Source organism: Anticarsia gemmatalis, chromosome Z, assembly GCF_050436995.1.
Source record: "Anticarsia gemmatalis isolate Benzon Research Colony breed Stoneville strain chromosome Z, ilAntGemm2 primary, whole genome shotgun sequence".
NCBI lineage: Eukaryota > Metazoa > Arthropoda > Insecta > Lepidoptera > Erebidae > Anticarsia > Anticarsia gemmatalis.
The window spans coordinates 15,980,080-16,007,322 of NC_134776.1; the positions used below are offsets into that span (position 1 = coordinate 15,980,080).

The following is a 27,243-nucleotide window of genomic DNA, read 5'->3' on the forward strand; positions in this document are numbered from 1 at the left end:
ACTATTTCACTATCTTATAAAAAATATGGTCACAACAAGTACTAGCCAAAAAGATAAAAGGTAAAAAAGGTACAATATTGAATATTTTTCCTTAAACCATGAAGTCATTAAGTAGAGCACCGCTATCTGAAGGTTTGTTTGTCAGTTAAAAGCAAGTACGTTGCGATTCTATCAGTCAAAATCAATAATCGTCATCGAACGTAGACTGTTTGTTTATGATACTTCCCTGATAACACCGTTCGTAAGGAGGACTCGCGTGTATGGCTTATGTTCTGAGGCCACATACTTGTCATATAATTGTCAATGAAAATGACAGCTAACCGACACAAATTAAAAAAAAGCGCGCGAAATTTTTCATACACTAGTAATTACGAGATTCAGGGCCAGTTTCATAACTTATTTATAAGAATTGAATACCCTATCCGGCAGTATTCGGTAGATAAAGTGACTTAGAAATGTATGAAAACAATGCTTAAAATTCCACTGATGTTTATTTTAAAACTAATCAGTCGCACTTTAAAAACAGCCTTTAATCATACTTTAGATTCCAATTTAAGAGCAAAATTTGACAAAAGCTCGAATTTGACACGTTTGAGTTTAAATTCGATTGTCAGCAGGAAGTTATAGCTGTTGGGAAGAAAATACCAAGCATGACTATGTACTGGCGATTCCATAAACGAGAATATCTTATTAATCTCGCCGGAAAATAAGCTAGGTTCCAAGTATATCCGTTTAAAAATAGTAATTACAGTCTGTAGACGATGTCTAACCTACTTAGCCACTTGTCCATTGCTGGATAAACGACTGTTCATTAACAGATAATGGTTTTATAAATCATAATCAGAACTTAATCAATAAACGCTTTACTGCCAATTTCCAATAAAATTAAGCGCTTGCGTTTTAATGGGACACCGTCAGAGAGATTAGATAGGCACAGAATCTGAAATTAACTTTGTAAAGAGACTTACACCCTCCTTCATGAAAACGGGGGGAAAATTTTACAAGATTATAAAGTATTTTGTTTCTTTCACTATAAAGAAAATGAATAATAAAACCATATTTTTCAGTTGTTAGCAGGATTAGACTTTTCTTTGTTTACTATAGAAGGTCAGTTCGTATTTGAATTAAAAAATATTTCGTATTTGCTTCCTATTTTCGTAAAATATTCACGAACATAATTGAATTATCAATTACTTATCTTCACTGCAAAAAGTTTGCAATTGGTAACAATATCAATGTTACATCATTACCTATATTATTCAGTAACTCAGCTTTCAACATTTTAATTCCTAGTTTTACAACAACTTTTCAAGAATGAAGGCTTTATATTATTTTTATCTTCATCAACGAGGAATTTACGAAAGCATCAAACAACCATATAAACCAAGTTACAAATCTCAGTACATTTGAACCTGTAATCCGTAAAACCCCTTAAAAACTAAACTGTAATATTAACTACAAGATTACTAATGTTATCATTGCCATTTTTTGGTCTTACTATCGCCGATAACGTACACATATTTACGCTTGGAAGTCTTATCAGTATTTTTATCTCACGTTGTAGGTAGCTGCTTATAAACTATGTATTGTGTATAAATGCATTAGTACTGTTTTATATCAGTGTGTTTCGGTTATAATCTGACGTCTGTGTCGTCATAGTGAGGCGATAACGATTATTGCACTTATGAATCAAGACAATATAACTTAGGTGTATATATGTTTTGTTTCATTGATTTAATTACGATATTGGTAAACTGCCTATTTTTGCGACTGTCATATCTGTATTTTGATGTGAATCTTCAGCTGAAAAGTCCCGCAGTATGATAAACGAATTCGGATCAAAATGAAACAAGAAAACAACTGCCACTTCGTTTACGATTGGTAGCGATTGCTGGCGATATGAGCAATACTGGCTTTTTAATACCACAACTCTTACTTCCTAAGTCTTTCATAAGTTATTTGGTATTTTAGATAGAAATCAACCACGGTACAAATAATGTCTGTTTGTTAAAGGTAATAACACCCTCTAAAAGTTATTTACCGCTATCGAAAGTTTGAAGTCTAAGAAATATGCAACTTATTAAAACTATAAGATATGCAATCTATTGATCGTGCTAACTAAATATTGTACCTAAAAATCAGTAAAAACTTCACAAAATGTAAAGATTCCCACGATCCCAATAAAAGTAAAAACAAAGAGAGATCGCACAAAACTAAAACGTCATATTAACTTTATAGTAATCCCGTTAGACAATCCAATTTACTAGTTCTCCGATTACAATGTAATATCAGCTCAAGAAACGTTTGACCTCTGACTTATGTTTCTGAATACAGACTTGCGATGCATGCGTTGTAGTGACAAGCTACGGTTTACAGAAAGCGGTTAGCTTTGTATAATAAGGCTGTGTTTTCAGTACAAACTGTGCGAGGTAGCTGAGGAAAATTTCCAAAGATTATTTTTATAGGTTCGGGAAGCGTAGCTAATGTAATCGCTGCTTTAAACAATTGATGGTACATATGCCGAAAACCCCTAAGACTTGTTCTTTTTCCTTCTTCTATAAATTGAGAAGTTGGGAGCGTATCGCATCTTTAGAGTAAGATGGGCATAAGTGATATTATATTTATTTTGTCTTATGTCTTTCTTATACTGTAGGGGTGATTCGTCCTCTCAGTTTTAGACGCAAAGTTTCTTAAGATTAACTCACCGTGAGTTAAAAAAATATTCTTAAGAAATGTTTATGTATAAAAGTTCTACTAGAACCATCTCAAACCCCTCTAAAGGCGTCAATCATCTTTAGTACCGATTAAAATATAATTTTTCTTCTACTTAAAGCCAATATGCTACAAAGCCGCAGTCGTACTACTACAGAACTAATATCAATCTAGCTTTACTGATGGTTTAACTAACCTCAATACCGAGCACAAAATCGGATCGATAAGTGAGTTAAGATATTCAACGTAGCGATATAAGATATGCCTAATGGTCCCGCTATGGTACAACCACTTACTACGTACTACAACTTATTAGATACGTTTAAGAAAATATTTGTAATTCTGAAACAATTGATTTTAATGTTTCAGAAAATAGAGGAAGAGAGAATCATTGTGAGATCACACTTTTCACAGGTTGCTTTTGACAACATTGAAAGGTAACCAATATATGTATGTTTTCCTTTTTTTAACCCATTACTGTCCCAGTGCTGAGCAGGGGTCTCCTCCAGGCCTTGCGTCCACAAAGCTAGCCAAGTGCGAGTTGAGGACTTTGCAAGTCCTCAATAAATGTTAATATATTATACAAATTCTAGACATGCAAGGTTTCGTCACGATGTGTTTAATCAATATTAAAATAAAATAATTCAATGCAAAACTAATATTTACTCACGTGACATCTCCTCTTTTGGATTCAATCAATTAAAAAAAAAGAGTTTCCAATCTATACTATGCATTTTCATGTATGGACGAAATTTTTATCTCTATGTTTAATTCCATATAGCATATTTTGCTTTGATTATATTGTGTTTATATGTATAAATACTAATATAGCACCCAACTGTTCGTGTAGTACCGGTGCAAGCTGTCATTCAATTCATTGAGGACGGACTTGATCAGCCACTCAGAGTATCTGCAGCGCTCTCCGTATGCTAATATAATCAAGTACCTATCAATGAAAACTATCGCTTAATTTCTACGCGATAAACATTATTCCAGGATGTTTTTAAACATCGCTCTTCTAAGTCAAAAACACAAACAAGTCCTATTTTCAACGTAAAAGAGGTCTCATTATCAGTAACTAAAAACGGGCCACGTACTTTAAGTTAAAATAATTAACCGAACGAAATGTGGGTCATCAAACAAAGGTGGGGTTCGCAAAATAGTTGATTTTTGCCATATTTATCTACCTCGGCACATTGCAGAAACATCGATAAGATAATATTGACAGATAAAAATGTTTGTGTAAATAAAAGATGCATATTTTTTACTGATATCGTGTTTAAGCCACTTGCCGAACGACTTTTGCATTTCCTAGTACTTACGCAGAGTATTTTTATTACTTTTGCTGTTTAATCCACGTATTTTATTAACCTAGTAAGTAGACTTTGTCAGTGCAGTTCGATTCCAGGACAAATAAATATATTTAGTTGAGGATTTGCTCTCCGGCTGCAAGGTTTTATACGTTTAACAATAAACGTTTTACTGCCCGGATTATTAAAATAAGTGTCTGTTGATCTAAATATAATGTCGTAAACTATTTATTAAAACATCAACAATTTATCATAATAATTAGCTACGGCAATAAAATGATATATCTTATTAAAGCTAGGACATTAACTATCCGTGTTAATCTATTCATAATATGACAAACTACCAATAATGCATAACACGATTTTATCGATACAGTTTTAAATATTATTCTTGGTACTTAGTCTTTACTCGTTAACTATAATTTGCGAAAACTAATCGGAACATATTTATAAACGTCAATTATATTATAATTGTACTAGAGCCTTCTGAACAGTCACACAAACCATGTGCACAAACTTTGATAGCCCTTCACGCGTGGTTAACCGCGTGCGGCTTTTCATTTTTACCGCAATAAATGTTACAATTAGGTTTATTACTACGCTTTATTGCGCTCGGCGGTTAGGAAACAAACGAATCATATGTACGGGAAAAAATAGTGACGTGCACATGGTAACGCCCCTTAGCCAAATCACAGCCATCCCATTGGTTCAGCGGCGACAGCATTTCAATTGCTACACCACCATTTTTTACGTCAAAAGAACGGTAGTTGCAGTAATTGCGTTTGAAAACCACGCTCGATTCTACGCACAAAGTCTCTAGCCAAGATTTATATAGTCATAACTATACTGCAATTAGAAAACATTTTGCTGAACACACCCTGTGCGGAGAACTTCTGTGCATATTTATTAGTTACAATCAAAACAGCGCAGCGTATCGTATTAGCATGTTATATCAGTAAATAAAGTCATCTGCGTAAAATGTATCGTTAAAGCATAAAATAGGATAGGTGGTAGTGGTGTTACGATCGCATCAGACTGGTGTGAAACAAGAAAGCCTTGTGGAAACATTAGCCGCAAGTGGAACGGGTGCTAGTCTCGTATCTCGCATATAAAGTGAAACTACGTCGAGTTTATCAAATGCAATTTCATTATCTACCAGACACCTGCCCGGGGACTATTCTCCACACGAGGAAGAGCATTACTCTAGCCCTACTCTAGCTATTCATAACTTAAGTTTACATTTCACCAATGATCCTGAAAATACAACACTCTTTGTGTACATTAATTTTGTTAACGTTTATTGTAATAAGTTACGTTTTTAAGTAACTTTAAAAAAGTCTAAAGTTTATATAACAAACTTAGTAAATACATATATTTATAAGCCATAGGAAAAACCAATAATTACATTTTGAAGTGGTTATTATCTTATTATACCTCCAATGATACCGATAAAATGAAAATGTTAATCGTAGATCGTGTTAGTCGAAGTCACTCTAAAGCTTTTTGGCATAATTTGAGAATTATCAACGTTCCAGTAAATAATTTAGTTAATTTGTATCGTTTGTAAACTCATGAATTGTATAGCTAATTACGTATGTGATACAAATTGGACTGGAGTTCTATTTACTAAAAGACTGAACAGATAAAGTTTTGTGTTGCACGAGAATCTATTCTGCAAATAGTTTTCCTCGGGTATTGATTCCTTTATTATATGTAGTATTTGAACCTACTGGTATTTGAACTGGCCGTCTCCGTGCTTCGGAGGGCACGTAAAACGTCGGTCCCGGGTGTTAGCTACTATGATAACAGTCGTTAAGCCACGTTAAAGACCTTTGGGCGGTAGGTCGACCACTAGCCACACGATAAAGAAGAATATAAGTAAGTTTTGAAAAAAATGTACTCTCCTTCGATCAAAGACCTACATGTCATACATATAGTAGATGAAGATGTTTACATTTGGCGCATTGATCAAACGGACCGACTTGCCATTACCATCTAAAACACGTTCATTTATCGACAAACGTCACCTGTACGATCAATATCACGCTGGCTATGACCATGCACATTTTGACATTTTCATTCATAAATTAAATTTGTTTTAATATATACGAATACGAATATTCAATAGTCAAGATGCATACAGAAGGAGATAATCAAAATTATTGGGGCTCGAGGAAAGTGTTCATGATAGCGATGCTCTCACAAACGATGGGAGTCGACACGATCCTGATGGTGCCGCAACAAGCTGTGGTCTTCGGTACCGCGGGACAAATACTAATGTTTGTAGGGATGTACATCATTATGGGTATACCACTATTGTACATGGAGTACGTGGTCGGCCAGTTCACAGGACGCGACACCCTCGAAGTGTGGGCAGTGAGACCGTTCTTGTCGCACATCTGTTATGTTCAGATATTTATCCAGGTGATAACCATCGTCGTAGAACATACAGTTTGTTGTTTCATACTCCATTACTTTTTAATAAGCTTCGAATGGCCTATTCCTTACTACATATGCGGGTCTTGGAGCAACGATAAGTGCGACATAATCCAACACAATTACACCCTCCATCAAGACTGCTTGACTGTATCAGACCGCAAGCCCTACTGCAATGATATCTACAGGATGTACCCAGAGTACCAGTACTGGAGGTTCTATGTATGTGGTTTCGATAAACAATACTTCTATCTGGCATGGCGTGTCACTGTCGCTTCCGGCGTGCTTTGCGCTATACTGTTTCTAACTTGCTTTAAAAGAATTCAGACGGCGAAATTTATGCTCTGGTTTTATGTATCATACCTTATCGGCGCTCGTATTTTGTTTCTGGCTGGATCCATGCTGCAGAAAGGCATAGTTGTAAAATTTGAGGATGCTCTAGATACCGAATTCAGTTTGTTTGTAAAACATATTCACTTCCCGGCTTCTGTGACTGCTGTGATGGGGTGTTTAAACGTAGGCTCGGGGATCTCATTCAATTTATCGTCGCGGAGTTCGTTCCGCACTCCATGCTACTCCAACACGGTGGTAGTGGTGGTGATCGCCGCCGGCCTCACCGTCATCGGAGCTTGCACTAACGCTATGATGTTGTGTCCATACTCCTTCAAAAACGACATTAATCCCTACTTTGTCGCCAGGTACCCGATAAGTACTACTTTTGAATTGATTCCACGTTTGCTCAGTGACTATGACGGAAGAGCGTTTTGGCTTGTATTGGTTTATAGTTTCATAGGAATATCTTGTTTGTGTGTTAATACAATTTATTTGCTGAATTTGATCGAAATATTTGCTAAGAAGACCAAAAAACTTTCTGCACATCCGGGAATTCTTCCAGCATGTGCTGTATTTGCTTTATATATTGTAACGATTCCGTTAATGGGCAACTATACGTTTCATTGTTTGTTAGACGCGCAACGAGGGTTAAAATTCCTCAATATTTTCACAGCGTTGACTGAAAGTTTAGTATTTTTAATATTTTATGGTATCGGAAGATTTTCTGAAGACGTACATTTTATGTTGGGAGTCAAACCGAGGGCATTCATAAAAGTCTCTTGGATAATGTCAATAATGGTACTCATTTTTGTTTTCTGTAACGAACTTATAGAATTAACGAAGGTTCGTAGAAACTCTTTAGGCAGAGAGATAGCGTGGTGGCTGGTCATCTGTATCATGTCTTTGACTATACTCGTGGCGATCATTCGATTACTGAACGCATTGTGTAAGAAGAGAGCGAGTGAAGAAACAGGACTGGACCCTAAGTGGGGTCCGAAGAGCGAGGTCCTGCAGCGGAGTAGAGCGATGTTCACGACACACGCGATGACCAAAGAGTACATCTACCGGCAGTATCACCTCCAGGCGGGAATACTCATGCGCCAGAGAAGATGTAATGTAAAGACGTGACTGCATTTTCTTCTCGTGCAATTTTATTAAAAGTTATAAAATGTTGACGAAAAGTATTGTCCTTTTATTTCTATTTGTTAAGCTAACATGTTGCATGGTACGTATAATATTAATTTTAAATAGTAACATGTAACATAGTCATAATGATTGACTTTTTACGCTCAGTTGAGTCATTGTATATTATAATCTGCGGCTATTATTGTAGAACAAGTATTGAGTGTTGCGTAATACGCTTAGATGTGAGTCACCGCCGAAAATATTTAAATACTTGTACCAAATTGTATAAAATAAATTATTACTTTAATAGGTATACATAATTAATGTAGTCCTGAGACCATAACTTGTGACTCATTGATTTTTGTGTTTATATTGATATATACTACGAGAGCAGGCGACAAGAACAATGTTAATTGTATGAATATCTTAAATATTCGCCTCAGATTGTTGCATATTCTAGTGACGGTATGCAAATGTCACACCTCCAATTATTATTATTGAGTGCGTTTATTTATCGTTCAAAAGTTTACCTACAGATTTGTAATGTATATTTTGTATCTGATAGCTGTTTTAATATTCAGTTATACTCATAAAAATATCTCAACTCGAATAGAGCAAGCATTATTTATTTAAGAGTTAAAAGTTCAAGTGTAAATAGGTTTGAATGTTTATTCATTCAAGAGTAAACGAGATAAAAATCAAAAAGCTGTCAGCCTCCGCTCCGTGCAAAAGAGGTTTATGTGTTGTTACATGCCTACTTATATAAAGGTAACAGTGTAATTCTAAACCTTTTACACCTCTAACCGTCTTCCAATTTATTACATTCTCGGAGGCTATAAAAAAGAAAGTCAACGGTTTCCTCTTCAGCCCTCCCCACCCACACTCATGTCCGACTTTTGTAAAGAAAAAAGATATTATTAAAAAAAAGTGGCGCGCCAAGCTGTCTGCTACTAGCGTAGTGTTGCAATCATGAACGCGGCCACGACTACTTGACAATACTACATGTCCAATAGTTCTCGGACGCGGCACCTCGCCGATGTGATTAGTGCTCATCGAGCAATCGACGCCGACCTACACTACAATCACGTATTGACACTTGACTGACGGATCATACGTATACTCAGCGCTACTCTTAAAAATGAATGAAACTCTACAGCATCGTTCTCATTGAATGTTAAAAAATCATTATACAGCTCTACTGTGGCTCTACAGTAAAGGTCGACACGGTTATCAGATCGCATTTACCATTTTTATGAACGTTATAAAATTGAGTTAGATTGCTTATTTGAAAAGAGGTGCAATTTGTGGCGATTGTAAAAATGTAGAAGTATAGAGAGTTCTTGATTAATTGCAATTGTTAATTTTACATTTAGGAGATAAAGAGCCTGTTTCACAGCTTATAGAGTATTGTAACTCATCAAGTGGACAGTTGATGTATAAAAATATCTGTCAATATTTCACCTGATAGGCTACCCAATGGTTATTCAGTAAGTGAAACCGCGCATGAGTCTAGTGTTTATGTAATGTTTGTTAACTAATTAACTACAGAGGAGTGAGGTAAAGTTGACGTTACTGCATTTTTTGAGTTTGTTTAGAAAGATTATAACAGTTTCCTAAATATCATCGATAGTTTAATGAAGGCAAAAAGCGGCGTTCGTTAATTAATCTACGACGAAAAGGGATTGGTACGTCCTTATTTATGTAGAGTGTTATATTATGTGCGAGTGTTGGTGAGACGAGTGCAAATCCAGTCCGAGGCACATTGCGTCATACAAATGGAACATTTAGAATGTTTGACCCGACGTCAAGACCGACCAGTGCCGCCGCGCACCGCCGACGAGTCGCGCGAATTCCGACCATTGTCACGACATTACACCTATCTACTCTGGGCTCCGTGCTCACCTACCAAATACATTCAACACAAAAGCTGCACAGCCACAACCACTTGCTTGTCACTTAGTTTAGAGGTTGCGAAACCGCGGCATTTCGGTTTCGTTTGCGAACCAAAAATACTTCTTATCAATTAGTTTTAACTTCATTTTGTGTGCATAATGCTTGACAATAATTTCATATGTCAGAATCTCCATTGAATATTTCACTTATAAAAAAATCAGGATTCCTAGAGATATTGCACACGCAGAACAAAGAAGTACGCTAAACAACTGTCATAATATTTTCTCGTCCTTTTTCCTTACATCTCGAGGCGACGAATAGCTGGCACGACTTTACATTATAATACGAACGCCTAGTCTAGATAAACGATCGATACAGAGGTTACTAGTTTACATTAAGAAAATTGAGTTCAAATTCCACAGCGGCTAAGCTCCTCTAAATAATGCGATGATAAATTTCGTAATCGCTAAATACATTCGGAGTGGAATTCGAAAATACCATCAGCTTACGTCTGCCGCTATCTGGTGGCTGACACCTACACTTTGCCGACACTTAACAGAACAGCAATTGCACAACGTTGTTTAGGTGCTTTTCGAAAAAGACACCGTATCTGGCGTTTAAGTTATTGGTTGCACGGTTGTCTAAAAAGGTTGTTAAGTCTTGAATGGCATTACGACGCCGGTGTTTCTGTTTATCAAGCACGTTAACCTGCCGTGTGCGGTCCGCCTGACCAACATTCGACCGGCGCGTCGAGGGCGGCGCGCTACCACCCAGCCGCAGACCCGACACACTCAACGCTCCACACTCCACGTGTACATACTGTTTTGTACATGCAAAGCTCGCTTATGTAAATTTACATATTTTACGTGAGTTTATGAATGTCATCAATTTGGGTCTAATGAAATTGGACGCCATTTTCGTTGCTTGAATGGCAGAAGTTGTTTTAAAAATCTTTTCAATGGAATACTTACTATTTAGCAGAGATAGATATAGATAACAAATATACATCAATTGATGAAAGTATTTACGAGTTTTAGTCCAATAAAATATTTTTTTTTGTGTTGGCTCAGATTATCGTTAATTTGATCTCATATTCAAAGTTACATGGACTGATCATATTAAAAATATGATAAAAATGTCTTAATTGATCTTTTGACATGGCAGCTTGGAACTATCTTAATCACATTTGTTTTAGTAATTGAACAACTGTTATGTTGTAATCGTGACATATTATCGTGTAAATGTTGCGTGTGTCGTATCTGACAGCCGTCTAGTCTATAATAGTCGCCGCCCGATCACTTTCGTCGGCGCGAGCGCAGGTTGCCGCGCCGCCCGCGCGCCGCCCGCGCACCGCACGCGCCACGCCGCGCCGTGCCGCGCCGCGCCGAGCCGCCTCGTGTAACGGTGCGTTTTGTCCGAGCACATAGAACAGCAAGCCGCGCGCGCCCGCTCGGCGCTAGCGCACTCAATGGACGTTTATACAACGGAAGTTTAATTGCCAATCACGTGTCCGCCTTCTAATTACACTAAACATTCTTTTTTTTGTTTTACTTCTCTTAGCTTTCAAGATTACCGGATTTTTGATTTAATGTTGTCGTTTAAATTTTATATACAGATTCGAAAAATAATTTCGGTTCAAGCAAATATTTTTTTACACATGACATAAATGTCGCTGCACTTAGAACTATAAATTTTGTTTACGTGGTCACAAGTATGTCATTAGAACATGCATATTTTAGCAAAAGTGCAATTTTAGCTGTAGGTATAGGTTTCATGTTCATAAACACCGCACCGTAATCTTATACTTAACCAATATTTTTCTTTAAACATGACGAAAATAAAATCAATGACGATGTGCAAAAGGAGACACGTCGCCTGTGAAACGGCATTTTCGAGACTCGACTCGACCGATAAGTCGTTTGAATGTGTCAATAAGAGATAACCAACGCAAATAATAGAGTAAAGGCACCAAGTCGATGACACTGCTGTACCCGTCACGAGGAAGGAAACAAAATACACCACGCTTTTTGTAACACACGTTACCTAGTTATAAAATGAGGACTTTTATCTCTGTATTGAAAATATAACGTCCAAGTAATGAAAACTTTATGTCCTTCCAAAGATTATAACTTAATCCGCAAGTCTATAAAACCTTAACTAGCAAATAAACTGTAAACTAGTACATTTACATATTTTTACAATCATAAAAAGCACCTTCTCATTATCACGATACTAAAATCTGAGACTTCGTTAACGATTGATCATTATATTAAATGTATCTGATTCAATAATTATGATTTAATTTCCCCGCAAAAATTTGAGACAAGTAATCGAGTATCACATAAAAAGTGTACGGCAATGTCCGGTGTATAACGTATATAGTATGTTAGTGAGTATACATGAGACTAGCTGGTATCGATACAAAAAAATGACGCGTGCTCCACATTATAGATAACTTAAAGCCGAGACTCCATTAATATAACATACAGAATAGATCATAACTCACTGCAAACATTATGTCTAAGTGCCGACTTGTATATATGATTTTATTGCCACCTTTTTAAAACAATATCAATAAACATTTAGCTCGCGTATCGTAATGTGCGGAACGAGCGGGTTAAATGACTGCAGTATCAATCACGAATGATCCGAGTAATCGTAAATAGCAGGTAATAGCTTGAATAAATTCATATATAAAATAGATAGACGATATATTAACGAGCTAGTGCTTTAACACGTTATCGTAGGGCTAATTGAAGGACGGTAGGAGCCAGGTGTCGAATGGAAGCTGTGAACATCCGCTTCCAGTGTTCCGGCAGCAGTTAGCGGCGCGTGAGTGGACGGTGTGCAGTCAGTACAGTGTGCGGTGAGCTCGGGCCCCGGGCGCGGAATGTGGCAAGTACCGCCTCGGGGTAGAAAGCGCGGGCCGAATGGACCCTGGCCCTTATCAACACTTCACACTAAACTGTTCGTCATTTTGTAACTGTGCCATCCACGCCTGATCCGTTTGTTTATGTCCACCGAGTAAGTAACCGTAATAATTATTTTAATACCTAATTACCATCGATACATGATAAATTACATCCGCGCCGTAATTGTAAGTAGATGAGTTATATATCTTTTTTTTTTCTATTCATCTATAGGCTATCGTCGTTGCACTTATAAGGGTACAGTGAATGGGTGTAATAGTTCAAAGCATGAAGTAATGTAATAATTAAGCAGCTTCAATACTGGAACTTGCGCGGTTAATTTACGACGACTGTTAAACGTCGATATTACTGCATCGAGTCATAAATAATTAACGACGTAATTAGTATGAAGTTTGACACGATCGAGGAATGGCAACAATGTGATCATAGCTGTCGAAGAAAAGTATAAAATCCCTAAAAAATCCGTCGTTCGCGAGGTATACGTTGAGCTTTCCATTGAATGGAAAAATGCACCGTGAAGCCGGTTTGTTCATACCTTCCGGATTCCCAACCTGCTGCTCTAGGTCAGGTGGTGCCGTCTCGCTCGCTCCCACGAGCCTCGCCTCAGATTGCAAGATCGATTTGGGGTCGCGTCGCCCTAACCCAGATTGTCTGTGCTCGGTACACTTTGTAGCACAGCCTGACTCGGCGAGCCTCTGTATTCCTTACTAACTTACGCGAACTTCTGCTGCGCGCGAGCCCAATCACGACCAAATATCAATACTTTGATGACAACCACATAATGGCTGGATATTATTTAAGTAATCCAAGTAAATCTGCAAATGACTTTGATTACCAGTTTTCTTTTTAGGGACGTTACTCATACTTTTTAGTTTTTCTAGGTATAATCACCTATATTTTTATTCGCCTCCAAGTAATCCTGCAGAAAACGTTTGCAACATTCAATCTCAAGTTAACATACATTAATTACAATAATTATTTCACAAAGATAAGGAACTTTGTCGTCTGTTCGATAATTATGGGATCAATGAATCTTACTATACAATGATAATAATATATTAGAGGAGGCTTTACCGACCGGTGAGCTGACCCTGAAGAGAGAGAAAGTGGGTAATGGCTATAATGATAACAAATAACAATAATTATGATGGATATACTGGAAGCCTATAGATATAAATGGTTTGTAAGGAATGGGGGGTCCTAATATGGCTGTTGTGTGCACCTGTGCGGGCGCAGGCGGATCGGGGACACGCGGCGCGAGCCCGCTCTGTAATCATTCAAGTGGCCGACAAACTCCTTGTCATCCTACAGCCACAATAAATACAAACGAAGCTACTTTGTTATTAACTCTTATTGCAACTTTACCGCAACTTTACTTTACTTATTAAGTACGTTAATTACGAATTTTTTTATGCGACAACCTGCGGGGTTTTGAAAATTACTATTTGAATTTAATAAATTAGTTAGTCGTTGTCGCTGAAAAGTTAAGTCAAATTGTTTCTTAATTTTTTTTGGTTGAAAATCGTGCGAAAAAGTCTTGTCGTCTCTTCAATATTTTTGCTTTTAAGTGGAGATCCAATGTGCATTGTCATGTTCTTTATGGATATCACTTTGCAACGAGAGCTAAATATGTATAATTGTTTATTAAATTCAACAGAACTACTAAATGTATTGAAAACTTACGTTCGATACATTTTTAAAATAAAAACAAAAAACTACTGAATAAATGTACTAAATGATTACTATTTTGTTATTGATAAAAACTATGTGAGCATTGCGTAAAGAAGAATTCTACCTTTTTGACTTGCATATGTCAGATGACTATTTGCATAAAGAATTTTAATAGCCATTAAATATGAAAAATATAATAATAGCACTCGGGTTATTCCGAACATCGGTAATTCTTCAATTTAATTTGGGAATATTTGTGAAGAAGTTTTCTGGAAAATATTTGCCGTATTTGACTTTATTTGTAATTCTTTGGAATTGCATAAAGTTCAAAATAAATAAATAATAATTTATTTCCAAGAAACTTAGTATTCAATGTTACAGACAAGGTAGGTATTATTAAAGTCTAGACATTGTTTGTAGCTACTGTAACTGAACTAGGCAGGGCAAGTGTTTCAGTTGAAATATAAGCACAATCGCTATTATTCTCATCAGGATAGGCACTTGCTGCGATCCTTACACACTACTTCAGCTCCAATCATAAACATAAATTAGCTATGTGGATATTTTATATATTTTATTTAATGTTTGCAATGATTTTCCATATATAAAAAATATCTGGAGTCAGAGGTGAATCAAATAGATTTTTCTTCAGCTGAAATTTAATTTCACAAAATATGGTTTACAAAGGAGTGAGGGGTTCTTTATCCAATTCCTGAAAGAACAACGCAAACTTTTTATAATCTCCGAATTATTTATTTTAAAAGACGGTTTTTAAATACGAAGCAATTTGCGAACATCAAACTTCTTTCTCAACATGATTTATATATCACATGACATTTTTAAGTAGTAAAAATCAAAACACAAAGCAATCGATGCTGCTACTTTCTTTTATTTCCTCGTTCTGACTACAATTCCTTCAATCAACTTCTCTCTGTTAATCTATGATGCACATTTAATATTATTTCCAATTTAAATTCATCACCTATAAAATCTTTATAAGCTCAAAGATTAATTGGCATTTGATCAAAGAAAAGTCATATAAAAACTAAGCATATTAGGTTTAAAATGTTCTTTTTTATCTCTTCCAATAAAATAAAGTATGTATTGGCTATGCCTTGTTTGCAAATCCAGGTCACTAAAGGAACGCACGATGTTTATATTTCGCCAGCTAAATGGTTCTTGCCGTTGGCATTCAGAAATACATAATATTATTAATGACAACTTAAATCGTGTGTATGTACTACCATTAAGAACATTACTGCTTATATATTACCCACGGGTTATCTCACGGCTCGCCGGTACCCTAAATAATAGAATAATAAAAATGCATGTAAAAAATAATGGACTCCAAAATGAGTCACTCGGAGACAGATGATGTAAGTTTATGAGCTACAGTCGAGTACGGATGACATTTGAAACGACACAACCACTCGTTAGTGAACACTTATACAGAAATATTCTTTTTAATGAGCCACTGAACATATTTAGCAATTAAGTAATATATTGGTTCTAGTTAGTGAAAGCTGTTCAACAACTTTTACTTAATAAATTCTGTATTTTTTCAAATATTATGCATTGTTTATTGTCCCATTCGTCTTGTTTTATAGTTTCCCCGATAAATAATTAGACGTAGCCGAACATAGTTTATGTTTTGTTTAAGCAAAATTAAATAGCTTTGGCTCTTTAAGATACGTTGTTAATACCACTAATAAATTGTCTTTACGGTACTCGGTTCTTTTGTGGTTTGGCACCTACGAGTTTATATTGAGTCTTTCTAAGCCCATCTGACAGATTTATATTAAGCTGAGAGGTTAGGGTTAAATATGAAGAGAGTTGGTTGGACAACTCGTTTTAAGTCTTCAACAAAGCGAAGACATCACCTGCACTACGTGTGTGTAGTCTGTGTGGTATGTACCAGTGACCAAGTGAAAAGAGCACCACCAAAATAGTTTAAAACATATTTGTACAGTTTCTTTTGAAGTCGACCAATGGCATTCTTGGAGACATGAATCAAACGGCAAACAAGCACACTTTAAGTTGTAACAAGTACGGGTATTTACTCCGATAAATATTCTAAGTAACCGAGGCTAAGTTCAGTTTACTTTTTGATATAGCATATCTACGATACCGACATATCGCTGGTATGGTGTATGCTATGCCGTGTTTTCGCGGATTTTATCTACTTATCAATGGATTTATAGTTGTAGGTCTCCATGTATAGAGCAAGGCAGCCATGTACTTGTAGATTGGTGTAGGAAAAATGCACTCCAGCGAGCCACTTGTACAGTGAATATCACGACTGTAACGCAAGTTATAATGATTTCTTTAATACTCTTACAATTATACGTCGGCTTTTATCTAGGAAAGTATGTGGTTTCCTTGTTTACGTATTATTATTTATTTATTCAGATCGAAGCAAGCGTTCAAGGATACGGAGAGATCAATAGTATTTTATGATTACAAGTTATGCGCTAGATCATAGATAACTTGAAGAATGGGTTTAAAAATAAGACAAGTAGTGGCATATGAGTGTTTCGTGCAAACCGCGCTCAGACAAACATATAGAGTTAACAATAATACTCGTAACATGTATGTATGTAGTACATACATACGTACACATATAATGGCATAATCGATCAAGTATTGAGCGCGATCATTGTGTTCCTCAGTTGGACCGTGAATCCTGTCACTACATCCCCCCCGCCCCTCTCCACGACCCCTCTATGCCCCCCTCATATGAATCTCATTTACGTTGCGCTTACGCAACTGAGTAAAACCGCTCAAGTGTGAAATGTTATTAAAATGTAAGAGACAATTTGAGTTGCAATGGGGGAAATATTTGAAATTTTAAACTTGGATTGTTTTCCTGCGCCTTGAGGTGAAGTCAGGGCTGATCGCTTAAGTAGCGGTCTTGTATGTTATGGTCAATGACCGGGACGAATACTTTGTTTGTTTTGTAGGAAATTTTGAAAACACTGGAACATTTCTGTAAAAAATATACATATCTATAAAAAATACATTTATAGAAGTGGAAAATTGGCGGACGAACACCGTAAATGATTGAAAGCAATAAACTAGCGTAATAATTGAACTTTAAACGAGTCGGACTTAGATTACAAGCTACGAGATACCTTTGAGGTAATTCATCAGCCGTTACACCGAATCAGTAGCCCTCGAGCGACTCGAATAAAGTCAAATCAGAATACGAAAAGCTTACAATCACTCACAAAATATCGATTCATTGAACGTCGATATTATGTTGTAAATTTAATCGCAGTGAACTTAGACTGTCGAACGGTAATCATCGAGCCATAGATAGTAATTATAACTAATTTATTACTTACTGGCCCCTATTTATTTATACACAAGTTATTATAATTAAATGCAAATAACATTAAATGAGTTATCTTTTGCAACTTGTTCCAGTATCATCAATTATTCAAATTTGCTTTAGTAATAAGTTGTAGGAAAAATCTTCATTCAATATTCGTAGGAGACGAAAAATAAAAGTTTAACATATATTATAATGTGCTACGCTATTCTTTGTTACGCATTTTATATTTGTATAATTTTTTTTAACAAAGATGCATAAACCGATTTTAATGAAAAACAATTTTCATGACTTGTCTCAATAGGTTCAACTTCAAGGCACAACTCAATAGCGTAAAGAGAACAATTACTTTAAATCATAATTTGAGTAATTAAAGTTCCTTCTTCTTATAAAAAATGTGTATTATATCGGTGATTTGGTATTGACTATGATAGAGCGGGTACGGGGGGTAGCGGGGCTGCGCGGGCGCACGGAACAATGGGCGATGTCACAGTGTGCGCCGGTCTAATGGTCCGTTTAATATTATTTCACACAGTACCGATAGAAAAATATAACATTAGAAGGCTTCTTTTTAATGGAACAGGACCAAGTCAGTTTTCAAATTTCGTCAGCATCTTTTAATTTTTTTTGTTTGGCCAGTGAAATTTATAGTAGGGTAAGTTCGCCCTATCGCGTCCATCACCCAAATCGCGTCCATTTTTCGAACCTGCCTATAAAAATACTTGCAAATAAATGTAATATCACACTGAAGAACGTGAATGTTATAACTGTCAATAGCTCAATTTGTACGAAGCACGCACATATAGACAAAAGCTCCGAGTGCCTAATTAATCTCTGTAAAAAAAAAGTTAATTTTGGTTGTTCAACAACGGAGTGCAGACGTGTGGGATTTTAGTAAAAAAAATAGTGTGCAACGGTGCGTTTGGCGGTAAGTCTCTTTATGTTTTATGTGAACTTGAGGACACATAGATGTTTCGAGACATGAATCATAACATAAACTAATTATATTAATTACTAATTTGCTTTTTTTTATCTATTAAATAGTTAAAACAGGGTGGACGCGAAGTGCTACACTGAATTTATTAAACTACCACTTTGCGTCCATGATGGACGCGAACTCATCCATTTACGTTTTAGTTAGTTGTTTATTTTTAAGTGATTAAAATATTTAAACAAATTGGGTTTTCGTTCATTTTGTCATTAAAGTTACACAATTGTAATACCCAATTTGCGTCCACATTATTACGATTGTAGAAAAAGTAACAAAGATAGATCGAAACGTGGACGCACACTATTCCTATAGGCTATAATCTTGTAACAAATCGCGTCCGTCTTTATTAAATAATCGCTTTATTTTTTGTAAAATACTGATAATAGGATGAATATTAATATTTTATTTTATTCAGTATTTTAAATCTAGTAGGTCCATTAAATGTTTTCTATAATTCTTTTTTCTGTTTAAGATGAGTTCTTTAGAGTCAAACAAGAAGAAGGAAAAGGAAACTTATACAGAAGAAGATTTGAAGAAAGCTCTAAGCGACATTCGAGAGAAAAAGAAATCTGTAAGTCAAGTATGTAAAGATTATGGAATTCCCAAGACCACAATATTGGATAAAATCAGTGGGCGCTGACCAGATGGAGTAAAGAAACCGGGACCAGAACCAACGCTAAGTGTAGATGGTGAAAAAAAGGTAGTTGAATGGCTTCTCAACACATCCAAATGTGGATTCCCAGTGAAAAAACAGGAATTATTGGATACTGTTCAGAAAATCATTCGAGACGGGGAGATTAAAAATAAATTCAAAGATGACCGTCCAGGTCAAAGTGGATTGAAATTTTTTTGGCCAGAAATAAAGAATAATCGCTTAAGAATGCGGAGGGCATTAATAAAGCTAGAGCCCTAGTAACAGAAGAATCAATCAGATTGTGGTTTAGAGAACTTGAATAATATTTGGAAAGTATGAATCAGAAAGATATTTTAAGTGATCCAAAATGAATTTTCAATGGAGACGAAAGCGGTTTTGCTTTCTGTCCAAAAACAGGAAAAGTTTTAGGTCCAAGAGATTTTTTTAATAATTAGGTATATTCTTAAATAAATAAATTAATAAGATCTAGTGTTTCTTTACATTTCTTTAATAATATCACCCCCTCATACCTTTTCTAAGCTGGTGGACGCGAAATAGTCCCAGGGTGGACGCAATTTGGATTTTGTGGACGCAAAGTAGGTGAAAAGCCTAATTCTGTGGTTTGCCTTTTCTTAAAAAAAACTCATGATGTTACAAACGAAATTGAAAGTTAATATTAAACTAGACTATATAGTCACCACATTACATAATTTTTTTAATTGAAACTAGTGCTGCAACATTTTTGTTTTCTCCCTCAAACTTGCTAACTGCACTAAATGGACGCGAACAGGCGAAATGACCCTATGCGTTATCTGTCAGCATCTCTTAAATCAGTTTTTTGGTGTGGCACAACATTATTTGTAGAATGTTTCCACAAAAGTTATAGAATGTTTTAGTAAAATTATGTTCCTTTCTTTTGTAGTCATTGTTCTTTGTTTTTAACATTAACAACGTTTCAATTTAGTGGTAGATGTTCCCTAATAAACAAAAACCGATATTTTTAATTGTTCTAGCGCCCAGACTCTCTCTTGTTCCCAATCTGCCAGTGTGAGATAGAGAAAATACGAGTGATACCTATTTAAATCAATTGAGATGTAATATTCAGTTCAAATATCCATTAGTTAAATGGCTCGTTGATGTTCTAATAATATAATTTATTACAAACACATAAATGTAATCGTCGACGTAAAAGGGTAGCTTTGAAATAATTTGCTACTCGTACCGGCTTGATGGTCAAAACGGCAATATTGGTTCCTGACATTTACAACTATTGTATTGGGCCTCTGACTTCTTAAGATTTACAAATAAGGTATTATTCGACAAACAATTATAGCCACCCGTCACATTCACACAATACAATTGCAGAAATGTAGGTCTAAGACAGCCGTAGATAACTTAACGCAATTTGTATACAGTCAGGTTTTTCTCACTTTATTTCAGTCTTTTGAAGCAGAAGAAGCATGTTTTGTATCGAAGTTCCGTTGCTAAAATTACTTTAACTTTATATTGTCTTTACCTAATGGCCAAATTAGTAGGTATATGTACTTATAAGCCACAAATATGCGTACACAAACAGTTTTATAAATAAAACGCAGTGCTGTCAGACAATAGATATTTTTTCGTGTATATGTGTAATCCGCGCGGCACGCATGAGTGGGCTCGGACTAATAACGACAAACTTGTGACTTCCTCTACACACTCCAATACACATTAATATCCTATGGTATGCATTTTATATTACTATTTTGTTCACCTCCGGACTACGGACAAATTATTGTCATAATTGTGATTGTACTCGCCAAGAAATAGGACGTAATTTGAATTTAACTGCCCAACCAATCTGATATTATTATACGTACTCTTGCTTACACAGAATTGAATTCATTTGCTATATGTTTTGCTTTCGCGGAACTAATATACGGGATTTTATGACTTGAAAGTAGTATTGTTTATTGGTAGTTTAATTATAATGCCTAATTCTCTCATGTTTCACGAGTGGAGTAAAGGAATGAACATACTAGTTCGCATGTTATCATTTTATTTAGGTAACATTCCTAATGCTTATACACTAAAACATTTCTGACTGCAGAATTGTTTTCTAGAAGATACAATCAGTCAGAAATCTTTCTAACTACAGCTGTTTATGTTTGCGACAGCATTAGGATCAACAAGGGTTTGACCCGAAGTAGATTGGACTCGCGACCCGCCTGCTACCCCGTGCAGCCGATTACTGGCGATCGGAGCCTGTTTACAAAGGAAATGTCCACGGCTATACAAGGCCAGAGCTATAAAATGCACCGTAAAGAAGATTAGTTGCTAAAAACACCGGTACATTGTTCAGATCGGTAGTGGCTTTACGTCTTCTATTATCTCTCGAGCAAGTACTAGCTAGTACTACAGTTAAGGTGGTAACCTCGCTACCAAGTGCCGGGTCCCACACAGGATAATAAAAATGTGATTTCAAGTTTCTGACTAATATATGTAAATGCGAATCTGACTTTCGGGATTCCGAATAACAATAAATTATACACCTTTCTTTACCAAAACAGATTTGTAACAAGTTCAGTAGTTAAATTGTTATCAGTTACTTAATTAGTGTGTTAAGTAACTCGATGCCTATCAGACAGACTTACAGCGTTACTAGCTAATAAAAGACAAAGACATATAATAATTATAACATAAGATAAAACAAGTCGTTCAGATTAAATCGCTGGCCGTTCCCGCTATCATGTTTAATCCATAACGAGTATTACGTTTGTTGTGCGAAAAACTAACTTTCATTTTCCGCATTTGTATAAGTAGAAGGTGAAAAAATACGTGCTAGTTTCGTAGCAATGCGATTGATAACAGCGTATACAATGTTATAACTAGGCTTGTTAAGAGCCCTTCTCAATGAAACTACTGATAATAATATTTGGAGGTGTAGTTTGAAGATTTTGAATGCGTTTTTCCATCGGCTTAATAGTATAGCTCGGTTTTGCGTTTTGTAGGTTATGTGCAGAAATGGAATCTGAATATATTGTTTAAATCGTTTACTAGGTTGCGAGTACTGAAGATGAAGGAATAAAAAGACTGGTGAGGTTTTTGGTACATAAAGTTTTTTCTTTATTTCAGACTAAAAGTGTTGATTTTAACTGTTTTTCAAAGGTAAGATTAGGTGTGATTAATTATACAGATTCTACGTTTTTTAATTCGATTTTTTTACTCGATTTAAAAATAGACATGATATATTCGGGATAAAATGGTTCATAAGTTCACGTTGTTAATTTATTTTTTTATAAGATTATTAACCCGTAACCCATAAACTATGATATTATGGGAGTGTCACAATTAAATAGTTTTTATTGTGTGGAATATAAAAAATTGTCTTAGTTCTTTGTCAAGGGGCAATAAAATACTTTTTTCTTCAAATATTATATTGTTGTTTGAGGGCAACAACTCTAATTTGAAATTACAATTTAGCAATATAATCACGAATGTTAATCGTGGATCGTAAAATATTATATGAGCTCTTAAAATTACTAATAAAAGGAGACTGGCAGCAAACTTAGTGTTAAGCCTATGTTTCACATAACTTAAAACTGAATTCTAACTTAGTATTTAATGTTTCTATTCGAGAATAATTTTATAACGTTCAAATAAAATATATGTGAGGTACAACTTTAATTGAGATTTCAAGTTCTGTAAGCGTGACACTGTTTATAATAAAATGGGAATAACATCGAATTGATTGCTAAAACATGAACATTAACTGAACATGGTTGATTATTTATAAATATGTATTAAACGTGTAATAAAACAGTAAGAATCTTAACCATATTCCAGCAGAAAAATCAACGTTATCGATGTTTTATCACTATCAAGCGACAATTATAATAATATTGAATATTTCAATATAATTGGTCTAGCGGTTAAACTGAAAATTATGCATAGGTACCCGCCTGTCGCTCGTTGCGTTCAAGATGAAGGGCTCCAATTTGTATCTGAACGTAGTCAGCACCTTTTATTTCCTAATAAACGTTTAGCCATAAATTGAATATGGTTCAGTGCACCACTACCGAGCCTACAAGTGTGGTAACTTAACAATTGTGCAATGGAGGTGCAATAAAGCACGCATTGCATCGTAAACATACCGGACTGATAATGATAACGATTGTATCACCTTCGTTTGCCAACTTGGTCAAGAAACCGGTGTAGGTACATCCAAAAATAATGAGGTGTAGTCTGTTCTGTCGCATGTACTATTGTTCGTCGGCGGCACTAAAGTACTGCGTCGAGGTGCTAATACTTAGGTCATCTCTGTTAGATGATAAACCAGTGATAGGATGTATGTTGTAAATTGCGATCTGTGTTTTTAGTTCTGTGGCCTGATATCAGAGCTACAAATCTTGAGATAAGGCAAACTTATGTTTTTAAGCATGTCTTATAACAATCTTTTTTCTAGCAATGGTCGCATACCTTCATTCAATAACCATACAAGATATCGTAGAGAAAAAATGAGCAGTGAAATAACGGCACCGTATCAAATGTTCTATTAAGACTTAATAAAAGTAAACATCAGAATTTCGCCAAAAAGCTACAGTTTAAAGCGTATCAAACAAAAATTGCTTCGCTCTATTAGCCCCGTTACACAATACCAATTCCCATACGAGGCACGGTGGCTGCCCGCTGACAATGGCGTCTCCTCAGGTTATGTACCGTGTCAATTGGTGTAATCTGTCAGTTAGCCGGCCTTTCATACTTTTTTGACTCCATTCAACTGTGTCACTCTGTTTTCCAAATAATTCTGTGTTTATGATCTATAATATATTGATTTGTTTGAAGTACTTACAATTTTATACACGTTAAAGGTTTTATCGTTCTTTAAAGATCGTATATCAGTTATTCCACTTCCTTAGCCCTATCGGTGATCGAATATTCCTTGTGTTTAGAAACTTGAGAAAAAATACAGACATGGTTAACCACATATTTACCACTTATTACAATTATTTTTTGGTATACTGTAACTATTTCTGTAAGACTACTCAGCCATTCAATATTCCGGGATATTTCCAGACTCCAATTATGAAAACAGTTACAAAGAAAAGGCATTTGTAGAGAGAAGGCAAATTAAACGGAACAACAATATCGTTTATAAACAGCTAGAGTATTGCTTGAATACATCAGGTGTAGCACAGGCAGTCGCACACAGCCAGGATGGAGCTAGATGTAAGATAAGCAGTGACGCATTCTTGTGATACAAACACATTTATTATTATTAGATCTACGTAAATGTACACACATGTCGCTTCTACGTGACAAGTTCACAGCCGTATGCGGAATACCAATTACCCTACACTCTTAATACTTTATTGTTGTTCTAAAATTAATCTTAAAAATTACAGGGTAAGGTGCCTTATCGAATATTCTTTTAATGTATTACGAGTTAACCGTAAAGGTGGTAGGTTTGTTCATTAAGTTTCCATTCTGTTTGCGTATTCTTGGCGATTCCGCAGATGCCGCGGGTTGAATTTTTTCGCAGAATAGCGTCCGTATATTTTATATATTCAATAAATTTTATAGTAATCAAGATAAATAAAAGCTTGTCGTCGAGGCATATTGGCATGTAGGTATTTTGTTTATTCGTAGGTATTCTGTAGTGTAAATCATAGTTATATATTTCACAGCTAGCTCACATAAATAGTTATAAATAACTGCCTTGCACATTTAAACTAGTTTAATTACAAAGAGTAACAAATGTTCTATGAGTGTCTTGTCGTTGAATCCGTACCGTGTTTCAATACAGGCAATTGATTCTTCGTTCGAACTCTTTAGGGCTACAACCGAAATTTTTATATCTCAATTTCTACACGTGCTTGTAAACAGATTTTTCGACAAACAGCTACATACATTAATATATATACTTACCTTAAAATGCATATATTTCCGTAAAAGAAAGCCTTATAATACTATGGCGTCTATTTTTTTACGTGCTAAAAGAATTAACTATAAAGGGGGCTAGGAGTACTAGCGGAAACTTTTAAAAGCCTGACAATTTTGTTACCCATCGAAAGTACCTTTACAACGATTGTAATCACTATACTTCCAAGCATTTATATATTTTAGAATGGGTGTAAAAGGTCTAAAGGAAATACTTATATATTTTAACATTAGATATTAAATATGTATAAGACTGACAGAGACAGTTAGACACGGCCGTAAAGTATTTGATGTGTATCTTTATAAGTAGCTGCAAACGATACTTGCATTTATACTATCCTCTGTTCAGTTATAAATGCTTGTCTCCAGGTCTTTGAAAGGTTAAATATTGTACCTATTTACAATCGGACGTCTGTATACCGTTTAATAATAAGTGTATATTTATTTATTTATGTAGAAATTCAAACGTTACAGAATATTCCAATCCGTTGTAAATTCAAAAATGTGTCTGTTGTCCGGCGTAAGGATTTCCATTGTGCGAATGTCGTTGAAAAAATGTCAAATGAAGAAAAATTTGAACAGTTTTAATAGCCTGTTCAGTTATGATAATTAGATCATTCTGTTCAAGTAACAATAGACAATCAAGTTTTTCTTAAATTTAGACTTTTCTTTTCTCTATTTATCGCCTCGTTATGGGACCTCTTTAACAAAGTTACAAACAATAGTTGCCACTAACCTGCATCTGAAACCAAGAGTCGAGGAGGCCGGCGGCGTGTGGAGCACCCCAACGACCGCCGCCCGGGACAATCTGAAACAAAACCTCTATTGTATCCTCATGTACCTCTGCTTATACTTACCGATCGATGCAAAGTAAAAAGAGTTATATATACATATCCAAAGGAATTATCTTTCAGAAGTATATATTTCTATCAAAATTTCTCCCATTTGCAGCTTTACTAAACTACGATAGACTTATATAATAAAATAAGCAGCAACTTTACAGGAGTGCAAAATTTATTTTTATTTGCTGTACAACGTAAGAGTCTTTGTTACCCCACAATTAATTACAAATGTTATAAAAAAAATTATTTCAACTTTTCTTTATGTCTTCTGGAAAACGCTCTAGTAAGTTAGTTTCCGCAAATATCAAAAATGACTAAATCTCAAATATTTTTTTTACTTAACATCCGTAAAAACTATATCTTCACTCGTTGAAGTAGTCAGAGAGATCGTAGACCATCTAGATAGAAATCTAATACATCTTTCTGTGATTGTTTGTTTATAGTATTACTAACATTGAATTAAGTATTAACATAATGAGTCATTTGTAAATGCATAAATAGATGTTCTGTTCCGTTAATGCTGGTTGTCCACCAGCGAATAGAAAAGATAGTAAGCAGTGCATCATGAAACCATCAATATGAAAATTCTAAACTTTTTGGTGGATATTTTCTCCACATAATATATATTATTTGCTTATGTAATGTAGTGAAGTTAGTTACCGATCCGATTCTCCTACGAATATATCTATTAAGTATTAGGGTTTTATTTGAGAACATGAAGAGTCAGTAAGTGTACAAGACATTTCTTTAAAATCTGGCTTATTCATACAAATGAGTAAATAAATGGTTTCAATGGTTTCATGATGAGTTCGTGTATTTAATTAACCGCGGCCTATAACGAATGCGGATAGAAGAGATACGTTACTGGTTCCAGTAAGTAGTTTCTTATTTTAATGACAAATTCAAAGCGTTAACAATTAGATTGTCTGGGGATACCTGTCGGCATCCTTTGAATTTAACTGCTCCAAGCAAAATTCTGAGGAACTCTTAATGAATGAGTGAATGAACGTTGTCGTAAAACCACAGTTCCCGGTGCTTCACCTCTAGGGACTTTTACAATTAAAGTACGACTAGGTTTTGTATGTATGTATGTACCTATGTACATTGTTATAATAA

The 27,243-nt window shown here is 35.4% G+C and overlaps 1 protein-coding gene across 2 annotated transcripts in view; it reads right to left on the reverse strand.

Moving 5' to 3' along the window:
* Window positions 1-27,243, reverse strand: part of LOC142986437 (uncharacterized) — a 72,713-nt gene that overhangs the window by 40,981 nt on the left and 4,489 nt on the right. For both annotated transcript variants that reach the window (XM_076134943.1, XM_076134944.1), the window contains exon 2: window positions 26,022-26,093. In XM_076134943.1, the coding sequence (XP_075991058.1) occupies window positions 26,022-26,093 (72 nt within the window). The remainder of the gene's footprint in view (window positions 1-26,021; window positions 26,094-27,243) is intronic.